The 14,270-nt window shown below is 41.8% G+C and overlaps 1 protein-coding gene across 2 annotated transcripts in view; it reads right to left on the bottom strand.

Annotated features, from left to right (window-relative positions):
• DGKI (diacylglycerol kinase iota) overlaps positions 1-14,270 on the bottom strand; it is a 308,370-nt gene that overhangs the window by 148,575 nt on the left and 145,525 nt on the right. For both annotated transcript variants that reach the window (XM_050918163.1, XM_050918170.1), the window contains 4 exons: positions 9,875-9,970; positions 9,500-9,574; positions 9,031-9,126; positions 7,644-7,726 (listed from right to left, as the gene is read on the bottom strand). In XM_050918163.1, the coding sequence (XP_050774120.1) occupies positions 7,644-7,726; positions 9,031-9,126; positions 9,500-9,574; positions 9,875-9,970 (350 nt within the window). The remainder of the gene's footprint in view (positions 1-7,643; positions 7,727-9,030; positions 9,127-9,499; positions 9,575-9,874; positions 9,971-14,270) is intronic.

Below are 14,270 nucleotides of genomic sequence, written 5' to 3'. Positions count from 1 at the left end.
GCAGGGTTTCTGTTCCAAACGACTGATAGTTTTATGTTTGAGAGAAAGATCCTCTGACCTCATCTCCCAGAAACAGTGAAGTGCCAGAGCCTGTGATCTTTCTATGCCATAGAATGCACATTTTGCAGTGGACCATGAACCCTTCAATTTCCCAGTTAATATTCTTCCAATCTTATTAATAGATTTTGAATTGCTGCTGTAGCAATTAGACACTGAGCCAAATCAGAGAAAACTATCACAGTTCCTGGACACACATCTCTGATGAAGTCCAAATCTGCTCTTATATATTGTATGAGGTGAACACCAGGAATAAAGCTCAGACCATTTCAGCCCAAGTGAATCACCACAATGTATAGTTGATCAAACCTCTAAAATCACCAGTTAGACATTGCAGAGTGGACAAAATACAGGGCCCCAAAATGACACCAATGGAGACTACCTCTCTTCACCCAAATGAGCCTGTAGTTAGCAATCCCCATGTCACTCATGGTGTACTCCTTGCTCTCCTGAAAACTTTGGGAACCTCATGATCCAAGAATCCCAGAATCCACATTAGCAACCCTGGAAGTGCACATATTTCTTTCCCCTCAGCAGTCAAGGTACCTGCATTGTATGAAAATCTATAGAGGTCTATAAAATCTTGACTAGTGTGGAGTAAATGAATAAGGAAATGTTATTTGCTCCTTCACTTAACACAAGAACTAGGGATCACTCAATGAAATTAATATGCAGCAGGTTTAAAACAAACAAAAGGAAATATTTCTTCACACAACACACGGTCAGTCTGCGGAAACCCATTGCCAAGGGTTGTGGTAAAGTTAAAAACTATAAGAGATTTCTAAGAAGACCTAGATAAGTTCATGGAAGATAGATCCATCAATGGCTATTAGCCAAGGTGGTCAGGGATGCAACCCATGCTCTGAATGTCCCTAGCCCCAGTTTGCCAGAAGCTGGAAATGGGCGACAGGGGAACAGATCACTTGATGATTACCCGCTCTGTTCATTCCCTCCGAAGCACCTGGTATTGGCCACTGTTGAAAGACAGGATACTGGGCCACATAGACCATTGGTCTGACCCAGGATGGCCATTCTTATGTTCAGTTCCAAACCTCCACTCTGTGTGTCTTTAGAAACACTACATTAATCTGCCCCAAGATCAGGAAGTAGCCACTTGCTTCCCTTCCCCAGCCAGAGGCCAGTAAAATACAGATTTTCTGAAATAAGCAATCCAAGGCTTGCCTATCATCCTTCATCATTTCCCAACCTCTCTGCAGCCATAACCCCTCACCCTGTCCATGATTCCCTCCCCTACATCCTCCTCCACACTCACACACCCAAAGTCCCCTGTCTCCGGCTCCTCCTCAACTGATAAAACAAAAAAATTGGTTAGATTGGCTGCTGACTATTCTGCTTTGTTCATAGTGAACCGCCACATAAAACAAAAACAAGTTATCTTAGAACAGAGACAACTTTTAGCAAACAACTTGAGTTATTAAATCTGTATTGCACAGGTGTACCAAGAATGTCAGTGGCAGGTGCTCATCAGAGGCAATGGCATCAGCACTTTCCCTCAGACTACCCGGGAAGACATTAAGTGGCTGCATAGAAACTTTCTCATGATCTTCTACTTTATTGGAGCATGTCAAAATTCTGACAGGGTTACTTGTCTAGTGAGTGGGGCGGGTGAGGGGGAAGCGGTAGACATGATATATCGTAATTTTAGTAAGGCTTTTGACAGTCACACATGACATTCTCATAAGCAAACTAGGGAAAAGTGATCTAGATGTAAGGTCTATAAAGTGCACAATTGGCTGAAAGACCATATTCAAATAATAGTTAGCTGTCAAACTGCAGTCCCACAGGGATCTGTCCTGGGTTTGGTACTATTAAATATCTTCATTAATGACTTGGACAATGGAGTGGAGAGTATGGTTATAAAATTTGCAGATGACACCACGTTGGGTGGTGTCCCCCACTCCTACAGGCTGGGGATCAACTGATTAAGCAGCAGTTCTGCAGAAAAGGACCTGGGGATTACAGTGGACGAGAAGCTGGATATGAGTCAGGAGTGTGCCCTTGTTTCCAAGAAGGCCAACGGCATGTTGAGCTGTATTAGTAGGAGCATTGCCAGCAGACTGAGGGAAGTGTTTATTCCCCTCTATTCGGCACTGGTGAGGCCACACCTGGAGTATTACTTCCAGTTTTGGTCTCTGCACTACAGAAGGGATGTGGACAAATTGGAGAGAGTCCAGTGGAGGGCAACGAAAATGATTAGGGGGCTGGGGCACATGACTTTCAAGGAGAGGCTGAGGGTGTCATAAACAGATAGCTAAGGGTTAATGTCTCTTTCACCTGGAAAGGAGTAACCTGAAACACCTGACCAGAGGACCAATCAGGAAACAAGACTTTTTCAAATCTGGGAGGAGGGAAGTTTGTGTGTGAGTCCTTTGTTCTTTGGTCTTGTGCCAGTCTCTCTCTCGGCTATGAGAGGTTTTCTGTCTCTTGCTTTCTAATCTTCTGTTTCCAAGTTGTAAGTACAAATATAATAAGGCAGTAAGGTTTATATTGTTTTCTTTTGTATTTACATGTGTGTAGTTGCTGGAATGTGTTAAATTGTATTCTTTTGAATAAGGCTGTTTATTCATATTTCTTTTAAGCAATTGACCCTGTATTTGTCACCTTAATACAGAGAGACCATTTTCATGTATTTTTCTTTCTTTTTACATAAAGCTTTCTTTTAAGACCTGTTGGAGTTTTTCTTTAGTGGGGAACTCCAGGGAATTGAGTCTGTGCTCACCAGGGAATTGGTGGGAGGAAGAAGTCAGGGGGAAATCTGTGTGTGTTAGATTTACTAGCCTGACTTTGCATTCCCTCTGGGTGAAGAGGGAAGTACTTCTGTTTCCAGGACTGGAAATAGGGAGGGTGGAATTCCTCTGTTTAGATTCACGGAGCTTGCTTCTGTGTATCTCTCCAGGAACCCAGGGAGGGAACACCTGGAGGGGGGAAGGGAAATGGTTTATTCCCCTTTGTTGTGAGACTCAAGGAATTTGGGTCTTGGGGTCCCCAGGGAAGGTTTTTGGGGGGACCAGAGTGCCCCAAAACACTCTAATTTTTTGGGTGGTGGCAGCTTTACCAGGTCCAAGCTGGTAACTAAGCTTGGAGGTTTTCATGCTAACCCCCATATTTTGGACGCTAAGGTCCTAATCTGGGAATAGGTTATGACAGAGGGAACTGGGGTTATTTAGTATACAGAAAAGAAAAGCCAGGGGAGATTTGATAGCCGCCTTCAACTACCTGAAGGGGGTTCTAAAGAGGATGGAGCCATCACTTCTCAGTGATGGCAGATGACAGAACAATAAGCAACGGTCTCAGGTTGGATATCAGGAAACACTATTTCACTCGGAGAGTGGTGAAGCACTGGAATGGGTTACCTAGGGAGATGGTAGAATCTCCATCTTTAGAGGTTTTTAAGGCCCTGCTTGACAAAGCCCTGGCTGGGATGATTTAGTTGGTGTTGGTCCTGCTTTGAGCAGGGGATTGGACTGGATGACCTCCTGAGGTCTCTTCCAACCCTAATATTCTATGATTCTATTAGAGCACTTTGGGGGACAGGATTAGAATTCAAAACAACCTTCACAAATTGGAGAAATCATCTGAAATCAAGAAGATAAAATTCAAGGAAGATAAGTGCAAAATACTATATTTAGGAAGGAAAAATCAAATGCACAGCTACAAAATTGGGAATAACTGGTTAGACAGTAGTACTGCTAAAAAGGAACTGGGAGTTATAATGGATCACAAATTGAATATGTGTTAACAATTTGATGCAGTTGCAAACAAGGCTTACTATAATTCTGGGATGTATTAACAGGAATGTCATATGTAAGACATAGGAGCTATTTGTACTGCTCTACTTGATAAGGCCTCAGCTGGCGTACTGTGTGCAATTCTGGGCACCTTAGGAAAGATACAGACAAACTGGAGAGAGTCCAGAAGAGAGCAACAAAAATAAAAGGTATAGAAAACTTGACCTATAAGTAAAGGTTAAAAAAAAGTGGGCATGATGAGTCTTCAAAAAAGACTGAGATGGACTTGATAAAAGTCTTCAAATATGTTAAGTGCTGCTACAAAGAGGATAGTGATCAACTCTTCTCCCCTTGAGTGCAGGGGACTGGACTAGATGACTTATTGAGGTCCCTTCCAGTCCAACACTTCTATGATTCTATGTCCATTAAAGTAAGGACAGGAAGTAATCAGTTTAATCAGCAGCAAGGGAGATTTACATTAGCTGTTTGGGGAAACTTTCTAACTAAAACGATAGTTAAGTACTGGAATAGGCTTCCAATGGAGATTGTGAAATTTCCTGCTATTTCCTGCAATATCTTGACAAATATTATTCAATTAATTTAAACTTTATTAAATTAACTTTAAGTATTTTAGGAGTTCACTGTATTAAAAATGCAAATGTCTATGTGTTATTGGGGGCTTCTATGTAACTTGTCCAGGAGACATGACTAATAAAAACTTTGAGAAGTGTTATACGCTTCCAAGGACTTTTTTAAACAATGTGCTGAGACAAGAATGAACTGTTAGTTGAGGAGGTTTTCTACAAAATACTTGAGAGAAGAGCAATACAAATGCCCATCTCCAGACCTAATCTTTTGAAGCTTGCCCTCAAGAAAGGGACTTTTGTTTATGAATTACCTATTCCCAGAATTAAAAGGCTCAAACAGCATAAAGGAGTAACTCCCAGACTCACAGCTGTTACGAACTTGTGACCACAGAGGGGTCTGAAGGATTGTTCATAAGCAAGAGCCCTTGTTGCAGCTGGCATGATTCCTTGTAAGCTTATTACCACATGTGTAAGTTCTTTCATTGTTCTTAATATGTTTTCTCTGTAATCTTCTTCCCTTAAGAATAAATGCACTGGCTTAGAAAGAGCTGTGTGGTAAGAACTATGGGCAGTTATGTTGTTTGTAGTCTCTGAGGAAGGAAGGCAAAGCAGACCTGCTGAGGCAGTCTGCCTTGCTAAATAACAACACATTGTAGCAGGGAACTGTGCAGCCTGGAAAAACCCCAGTTGGCAGGGAGACATGGGTCTCCACCCAAGAGAGGTGATGGCTGGGGAACTGAGAGTTTGAGAATAGGTGCCTTTGCTGGACCATAAATGGTGAATACAGATGTAATTGCTCTGATCTGCAATACCCATCATTGAAGGTCTTTAAGAATAGGTTAGACAAATATTTGTCAAGTATGGTCTAGGTACACTTGGTCCTGCCACAGCACAGAGGGCTGGACTAAATGACCTGTTAAGGTCCCCTCCAGCTCTGTATCTCTATGATTCTGTGTGCACAGTTATCCTTCCAGGCTGCACATTTACGTAAGCAAACAAGTGAACACTGGTGGAACCACTGTCATGGGACGCCAGGCTGGGGCTGATCCAGCTGGTCCAGGGCTGGGGTTGGCCAGCCGGCATCGCTGGAGCTCTGGTCAGCCAATCAACTGGGACTAGGGCTGGCCTGGGACTGGGGGTGGCCCAAGGTTCCTTTGGCGGTGGGGGGCAGCTCAGAGTTCCAGCTGGCCCGGGGGTTCTCCAGCTGTGGGAAGAGGTGGCAGAGGGGACTCAGGGCTCCTGCCGCAGGAGACGGGGCCTCATCTAGCAGGAGTGGGGCTGTGGGGCTAGCCTCCCCGAAGAGGAGAGTCCACCCACGGCCCCTGGAAGTGAACATGCTCTTAAACACTATTCACAATTTTGTTCCCCAAAAAACTTAGTGGGCATCATGCAATACCCAATATAAAAATTGACTGATTGAGACTATATTGACCCACATCACTGCAATAGTTTTATCTCTAGCTCTGCATAAAGACTGAAAACACCTAGAAACCTATTGGAAAATAGTTATTTTTTTCTGGGCTTATATCTCTGGAATTCCTTGCTCAAATGACCCCCCAATCCAGGCATTAACCCTACTCTGCACTCCCACAAGGCACAGCAAATTCCAAGAAAATCCACACAAGCACCTGGATTTGAGAGCACTCGGAAGAGAAGTCTTTTAATGAGGAAGGTTAGAGGGGGAATGAAAGTGAAAGGTTTCCCCTGCACATCCAGCTGCATCACAGGAAACTCTGGACTCTGGAGATGAACACAGCCTGAAACATTAGCTCTGAGGTATGTGAACTGTTCCATTCATCTCGGTAGGTGTTCTCATCTCCCTCAGGATAGCTTCAGAGCCTGGGATACGCACAAAGTAGGTCTGTTCTCAGCTTCCTATCCAAAGGGGCAGGACTTCCCCAGATCCTGCCTCACATGGGAGGCATGGAGGGGGGCCGCAGACCCTCCCAAATGGGCACACTCCCCCCTGAACACAACTCTCATCAGGGGGAAGTAAAGGGGGGCCAACCCCTGTTGATGGGCCCTGAGCCCCCAGATCCTGGCTCACACATGGCAGCAGCAAGAGGATCTTGGACACTACCAGAGAGGCAAGGTGCCCCATATCTCAGCTCATATGAAGGAGGCAACAAGGGGCCAAGACCCTCACTAGAGTGTAAGAGCCCCCTAGATCTGGGCACACATCTGGGAGGGGAAATTGTGGGGTTGACAGATGCCCCTGCTCCTATTCCACCCCAGTTCTCCTGCCACTCACCCCCACATCCTCCTTCCCAGTGTCCCTCCACCCCGAACTCTTCCCTCACCTGAGCCCCCCCATCCTACCCATCCCTATTTATGCCCCGGTCCATAACCCCACTCACTGACATCTAATACCTTTCCCTTCCCATCAAGCATTCACATGTCTAATTTTTTTATTTTGATTACATTCAATCCAAAATAAAATTGCCACTCATGACTCACAAATTGAAGCAACTTCCAGTCACTCGGTCTCAAATTCCTTTTGTTTAAGATGAGGGCTTGTGATTAATTTATCCTTCCTTATGATAATTGAAGGGTCAGTTCACAGCCATCAATTTCAATGAGGTCTGTGCATCCAGTCATTAGTACCTTTCAGTTTAACAGAACAAGACAGCAGAAGGAAACTGTTTTCACAGGGCCTGTAACTTGGGAACCCATTGGTCAAATAATCCCAAATTTGGAGCATTAATGCTACCCCATACCTTCATTAGGCACACCAAATTTCAAAGCAATCCAAGTAACCGTCTAGATTTTAGAGCACTTACAAGGATTGAGCTTTAACGCATATAAAATGGTGGGAATGGGAAACCTCTAGCTGTTTTTTCTGAACTGATGCATGCAAACTGTACAAAATGTACATTTTCTTAAACATCATTCTCAGTTTGGGTTCCTCAAAGATTTAGTGGGTGCCATGCACTACCTTGAGTGAGACCATTTTGACCCATATCACATTAATAGCTTGATCTCTAGCTCTGCACAAAAACAACCCACATAGAAGTTTTTGGAAAATGAAATGTGTAGTTAAGCAGGTACTTAAGTCCTTTGCTGAATAAGGATGGACACAAGCATGTGCTTAACTGCATTGCTGAATCACTCCCCTAAACAGTGGGTCACACTTTGATAAGCCTGGCCAATCTCCCTATTACTATCAGGAAGCCCCATCCAACCTACCCTTTGCCCACATACTTAACAAGCAAAGAAGGATGTTGGCAATGTTTAACGCTTCAGTACTTACGCATCTCTTGGCCCTTCCTGAGAGAGATCGAAAACTTGGCGTGGATTCAAATACCACATGAACATCTGGAGAACCTTAGTGCCCTGTTAGGATAAAAAATGGAAGGAAAATAAATGAGCAAATGAAATAATGACTCTTATACGTAATAATATTTATCATTAACAACTTAATCTTCATAGTACTTTTCATGCGTGTTTTACAGAACAAAAGCAAACAAAAAAGGAGTATTTATCGGCAAGCCAAAGCAAAAACTATCCATCGTGACAGATGATTGCCCTAGAGAACAATCACGTCACCTACCATCCCACTCTTTCTGTATTTGTAGCCTCTTGGGGCAGGGACTGTGTTTTTATTCTGTGTTTTTATAGTGCCTGGCACAATGAGGTCACAGTCTATGACTCAAGTTCCTAGGTGTTAAAGAAAAATGAACAACAACAACAACATTTGTCCATTTAATTTAGAATGCACATGTGTAGTGGCTTCAAATTCACAGTAGAGCTAGTTGGAAAAACTGTGGTGGAACCATTTTCCATCAGAAATCCCAGTTACAGCAAAATCAAGATGTTTTGTGAAATAGTTCCAAGTTTGTTGAAATTTTGTTTTGGAGAAAAGCATACAAAAAAGAGTTCTGGAAATGTTGAAAGTTCCCATTTCAACATTTCCTGAAACAAACATTTTTACTTTTCATTTAAAAATGACCTTTCATTTCAACATTTTATTTTATATTATAATAGAATATAAACGTTTTAAAAGGTCAGAATCAAAACTAAACAAAAAAAAGTCAGAATTTTCCTTTGCATGGAATTTTGAAATTTGTGTAATGATGTGTAAACCTACTGTTTACTTCAGCTCTGCTTGCATAACCAAAGTGTTCAGCCTGCTACTTACAGCTTGATAATGGAGCAATATGCCTAAGCAACAGTGTCATGCTCTGAAACTCAGTTTTCTAGAGCACCATTTCCAACATATTTACAGTTCAAGACTATGTGGCTTTACAACATAAGATATGTGGCCAAGGGATGCTGAGAGATTTCTCTGATTAAATCAAACCAATGATAGGGAAGGAGGATGACCGGTGATTACTTTGAAGAATCGGAGAGCTCCATTTCTGTGGAAAGACTGAGGTTTCCTGAAAGACTCCAAGGCATTATTCTGGTTTCCTCTCAAAGAATCAAAACCTGAGAGGAAGATCACACTGGACAATCCAAATCTCAATTCTGGTGAGAAGATGATTCACCAGGAAGGGTCCAGTCCTCCATTCTAGGAGTCTGCATCCCAGGTCACATGCAACCCTCCCTTTCTGTGCCTCACCTGAAATCACTTCTTGCCACATAATTTAAAGGTCTTTGTAGAAACTTTGCCACTGGGATCAAGTTGATGTCTTTACCTGATTCCCTCCACTTTTTGGATTGACAAACACCAGCAGTGGTTTCATGAGCAGCGAAGAGATGGGCTTTATCACAAATGGTCTTCCTTTGTTTTCCTGCAAAATCAGAAGTGGCAGAGTACTTTAATCCTAAAATCTTTAGCAAAAAAAAAAAATCACAAAACATTCTCAATTCTGTTTTTAGAGGCTTTTGTGGTCATGAAAGCCGCAAGATTAACAACCTCTGTAACTTTTAGTCAGAAAACCGCTATAGCATAGACGAGATTCCCTGTGCACCCCTTCATCATGCCTCAACTATTCAGCCTAGCCTATTCTACCCTAGAGAATGAATCTATGCATCCCATCTAAAGATGGAAGGATTGGTCAACCCGGGCTGGCTGATCAATAAACGTGCTAGATTTTAACTGGCAGTCTAGAGATAAAAATATCCATTCAGTCCACCTTTCAAATACTATTAATTAGGACTTACCTCATTGCTTCTCTTGCTGGCTTTTCTTTTAAAGGATGTTCTCTTCTTCCGCCGGGTTGAAGTTTTTAATGAGTTCTATGAAAAATGAAAAAAAAGGATACATGAAAAGCAAAACAAAAAATCAAGTCAGCCCCAGAAGTAGCCTCATTTATGAAGCTCCTTCATGCATGGTCCGTTTGGAGAATGATACAGTGTCTGGCACATGCTTGAAGTTTAGATCACATGCGTCTCATGCTTTACACTTCCACATCACCATTGATGGAGAAAGCCACACACGGAGACCAGACTGGTGCTTTGGAACTGGAAGCTTTCCCACGCCGTGGGGAGAAAAAAATCAGATACTCCCAAAGACTCACATAACACCACATGTTGTACCTGCCAACCCTCCCAATAGGGGTAGGAGACGCCCGTTTTCCCTCCGGGGCTCCAGTCTCCTTCCCAATCAGGCTCGTCTCCTGGTATGGAGACCACCTGCACAAAAATGTAATAAAACATGATAAAATGAGCTATTTTTTCATGTTTAAAAACCAAAACCAAAACAAAAGCAAAACAAAACAAAAACCCAGTTTTAGCTGTGGTGACCACCATGACTCAACATAATGCATGCCACCACTGCATATGATGCTGGCAGACAAAGTCAAACCTGACCTACCATGAAACTAGTGTAATAATCTGATAGAAAACCTCTGAATTCTTAATATTTAACGGTTTCATTTTTCTAAAACAAAAACCTCTGCCACTCTATTGCAGAAAAATTGGTTAAAACAAATAGATGCTTTGTAAGACCTACCAAAAAATTGCAGTTAACTAAAAATACTTGTCCTGCCATGAGCGCAGGGGGCTAGATTAGATGACCTCTGAGGTTTCTTCCAGTCCTATGATTCTATGAAAAAAAAACTATTCCCCAGAATTGCGCAAACTTCATTGATGATGGACGACAGAAATGTGCTGAAGTGGTCAGGGTCAGCCAAATTGAGGCTCTTCTTTTTTAATTACTGCAGTTGTTGAATTAAAATAGCCATATCCCTATAAATTTTCTCCCTATTCCCACAGTGCTGAGTTTCAGCTGAGTTGGAAACACTGAGAAAATGGACTTTCCCCACAGTATTTCAGCTTAGTCTATTCAAAACTAGGAAGTACAGTGGGGCAGAAAATTAAAAGAAAATTTGCAGAACTTCTAACCTCAAGAAGTGAACAAGTTCCATTCCATTTTTTCCCAAAAAAAGTTCAAGTCGCTCTTATTTTATCCAAATTGATCTAGACACCCCTACTGAGAAAAGTTTCATGGGCCCAGAGAACTGTGAGTGGACACAGCAAAGCTATTCATCTTCAGCCAACAGTCCCATTGCAATAAATAGTGTATTTACTGGATTCACTGACTGATTCCCCAGTGACCAGCTCTGGCATTTCAAACCAGCCAATTTTCCTGTTGCTTTTCACCATGCATAAAGGGATCAGCATTCACATCACACTCCCCGTCAATACCTGGCCCAACCAGGGAAGCTAATAATCCAACCAGTGGACCAAATTTTGTTATGAATCCTGGTCACATGCCACCTAAGGCATGTTGCACCTATGCTAAGAAGCAGGAGACTGGCTCTATAAAAGTGCTCTAAACTTCCCCTGCTTCGGTGCATATGAAAGTGCACTAGAAAGCATCATTTGCTCTAAGGCTGCACTGACAGGAGTAGGTGGATGGTGTGATGTTGCAGTTTATATGATTTTATGAAAATATGCTAATGTCACTGGAATATGCCTCATGCAAAAGGTCTCTTGTAAGGTATCATTACAAAGCTTATAATCTACCGAGTGTGATCATCCTATTTGTATAAATGTACCACTCTTGTATCTGAACCTAGAAATATGAAATATAACTCTGAGAGCCTATTGTAATTATGCAAAGTGTGGGCCATTAATGGTGGTTTCGAATCTTGATAACTCCCATTAACCAGGACAACTGACTGCAGATGGCTCTTTTACACCTGTAAGTCTCCCTGTATATGTGTGCGCTGGCAAGTGGGTAAGGAAGTCTTACAGTGACATGTGATCATGTCACCTGAACTGGAATCCATCTTTAACCTGGTGCTTTTCCATTGAAAAGGGGGTAGGGGGAACCCAGAGGGACAAAGGATTCCCGCCTTATGCAAAAAATATATAAATGGGTGGAACAGAACAAAGTGGAGCAGCCATCATGAGGAATCCCTTAGCTACCACCTGAGCTGGAACAAGGGCTGTACCAGGGGAAAGAATTGTGCCCAGACTACATCCAGTCTGTGAAAGAAACGTATTGAAACATCTCTGAGGGAAAGGACTTATCTGTATTCAGTTTCTTACTATATTAGACATAGACTTGCATGTTTTATTTTATTTTGCTTGGTAATTCACTTTGTTCTGTCTGTTACTACTTGAAATCACTTAAATCTTGCTTTCTGTATTTAATAAAATCATTTTTTACTTATTGATTAACCCAGAGTATGTATTAATACCTAGGGGGGGCAAACAGCTGTGCATCTCTCTCTATCAGTGTTATAGAGAGCATTGATTATACTTAACTATTTTACTGGAAGAAGCTGACAACCAGCTATTTAGTGGAAGGAACTAAACCTAGTATAGTTCTTCTGGATAAAGCCAGGACAATTAGATAAAGTAGCATTATCCTCATTAAAAAATAACCATGTGTAAATATATCTGTTGCCAAATCATGTTGTAACTTAGCTGCTTTTTTGCCATTGTGGACACAAAAAAAACCATATTGTAGCTTTGATAGAAGAACATGCCTTGGTCTCTGCATCTACCAGGATTAAAATATAATAGTGTTTTGTATCTGCATACACTGGCAAGAAAAGACATAATGTGGTTTTGTCAAAACTATATTACGCCACAGTGTTTAAGTATGCCTATTTTTGTGATGTTTAGAGAGCCTGAATGTTTGCTACAACTTAGCAACAGTAGCTATACAACAGTTAAGAGGCAGGGGCACTGGTTATGCATGTGCAAGGTTTCATTTCAAACTGGTAAAAGAATAGCTGCCCTGGGAAACCACTGGGGTATACATGGTGAGCTGAAGTTGTTGTTGCATGTTCCATCTTGTCCATATTGAAGTCTTCCCTCTCCACAGAAAGAGAATGGGCATTTTGACAAAAACTAAATGTTATTCAGTGACATTCTATCTACAGTAAAGAATACCTGTAAGTAAATCCTGGATTGTCTCTAAAAGAGGAAAAATCTCCTCGGTGACAATAATTTTGTCCTTCTTCAAAGATAAGAAGCACAGATCATATTACATCATGGCCACTGGAAGTGTTCCAAGCCCACTTAGATAGATGTATGGAAGGAGTAGGACAAGGCCCTCCTTGAGTAATGTCAGGTGGTGAGCTGACAGTCTTAGGTAGATCCTTTCATCTAGAATGCTGCAGATTTAATTTTCAGAGGTTCTGAGCCTCAGTAGCTCCAAATTACTTGAACGGGAGCAGCAAGTGCACAGCACTGATAAAAGTCTGACCCTATGATCTTCAGGCAGTTCACAAACTGAAATGAGGCTCAGATAATAGTCTCACATCACTGGCTTCAGCCAGCAATAAAGAAAGAAGAGAGAGTAGACAGTAGTAGACAGCTTTTGCAAGCTCCTTTTGATGGTTCCAAAGAGAAAGGAAAGAAGCAGATTCACTCACCTTGATCATAAACCCTTTCTTAGCATTGGGACCCAGTTACAATTACTGCCTCTGCTTTGTATCCAGAACCTCAGAAGGAGGACTGGCTCTGTAACTTCATCACCCAGATCCTTCTCATCAACTGCTCCTCTCTCCAACATGCGCACGCGCACACACACACACACTCCAAGTCTGTTTAACAACATTCAGGCTGCCAAATATCAAATATTAAAAAAGGACACTAGCCACTGTAGATACCTGCAGTTGCTAACTGGAACACGTAATTTATCTGAACTCCAGTAAACCAGATCCAGAGGCACTGAAAATCATTAGAGAGGCTACAGAAGAGACTCAGACAATGAACATCATGAAGGAGGTATTGAGAATTTGCCATCTATATAAGTGGGTCATTACATACAGGGATACCACCTGTTCCAAAATTATCCAATTTGTTCTGAATTTCCTTCATCCTGCAAACAGAAGCTTGCAAGAAGTAAAAACTCCCCATTTTAGTACAGGAAGCAGGTCACCTAGGCAAAATGACCTTATGCAACTACATTAGGATGTTGCATCACCAAGACACTGCCGGGAGTGAGACGGGGGCCTGTTCTTTATTCAAATAGAGTATTAGAAAGGTGGTAACCCATGGTTGATATAATGATAATGGAAAAACAATAAAAACAGAAAGCAAAATTAGGTGAAGAGTCTCTTCATGAAGCTCTCTTGTTTGCTCAGAAACAACCACCAAAAGGAAGTAAGGGACATTACTAGAATCCATTTTAAAATCAGTAGAAAATCCAGTCCAGGACTTATGTGTGACCAGTCTGAGTTGTTAATAAGTGGAGCTGAGCAAATAATTGTAGTAAAAATGTTACTAGACATATTTATTTCAGGTCATGGAGCATCTACAAACAGACTTCTGTTTCCACGTATTTATTCATTCATTAAATTTCCTCTAATTTATTTATGAGTTTTTATTTATTTTCTCCATGGATTGATTGCTGTGAATGTCTGATACTATCAGAAATCCAGACTGTGTAGATGAGTTAGAAATGGTCAAGTCATTCACAAGTTAGAGCTGGTCAGAAACTAGTGGTGGAGGCCGTTTCAGTGAAAAATTT

The sequence above is a fragment of the Gopherus flavomarginatus genome, chromosome 1 (assembly GCF_025201925.1).
Source record: "Gopherus flavomarginatus isolate rGopFla2 chromosome 1, rGopFla2.mat.asm, whole genome shotgun sequence".
NCBI lineage: Eukaryota > Metazoa > Chordata > Testudines > Testudinidae > Gopherus > Gopherus flavomarginatus.
The sequence above is the reverse complement of the archived record's forward strand: the minus strand, read 5'-3'. Positions and strand labels throughout refer to the sequence as shown.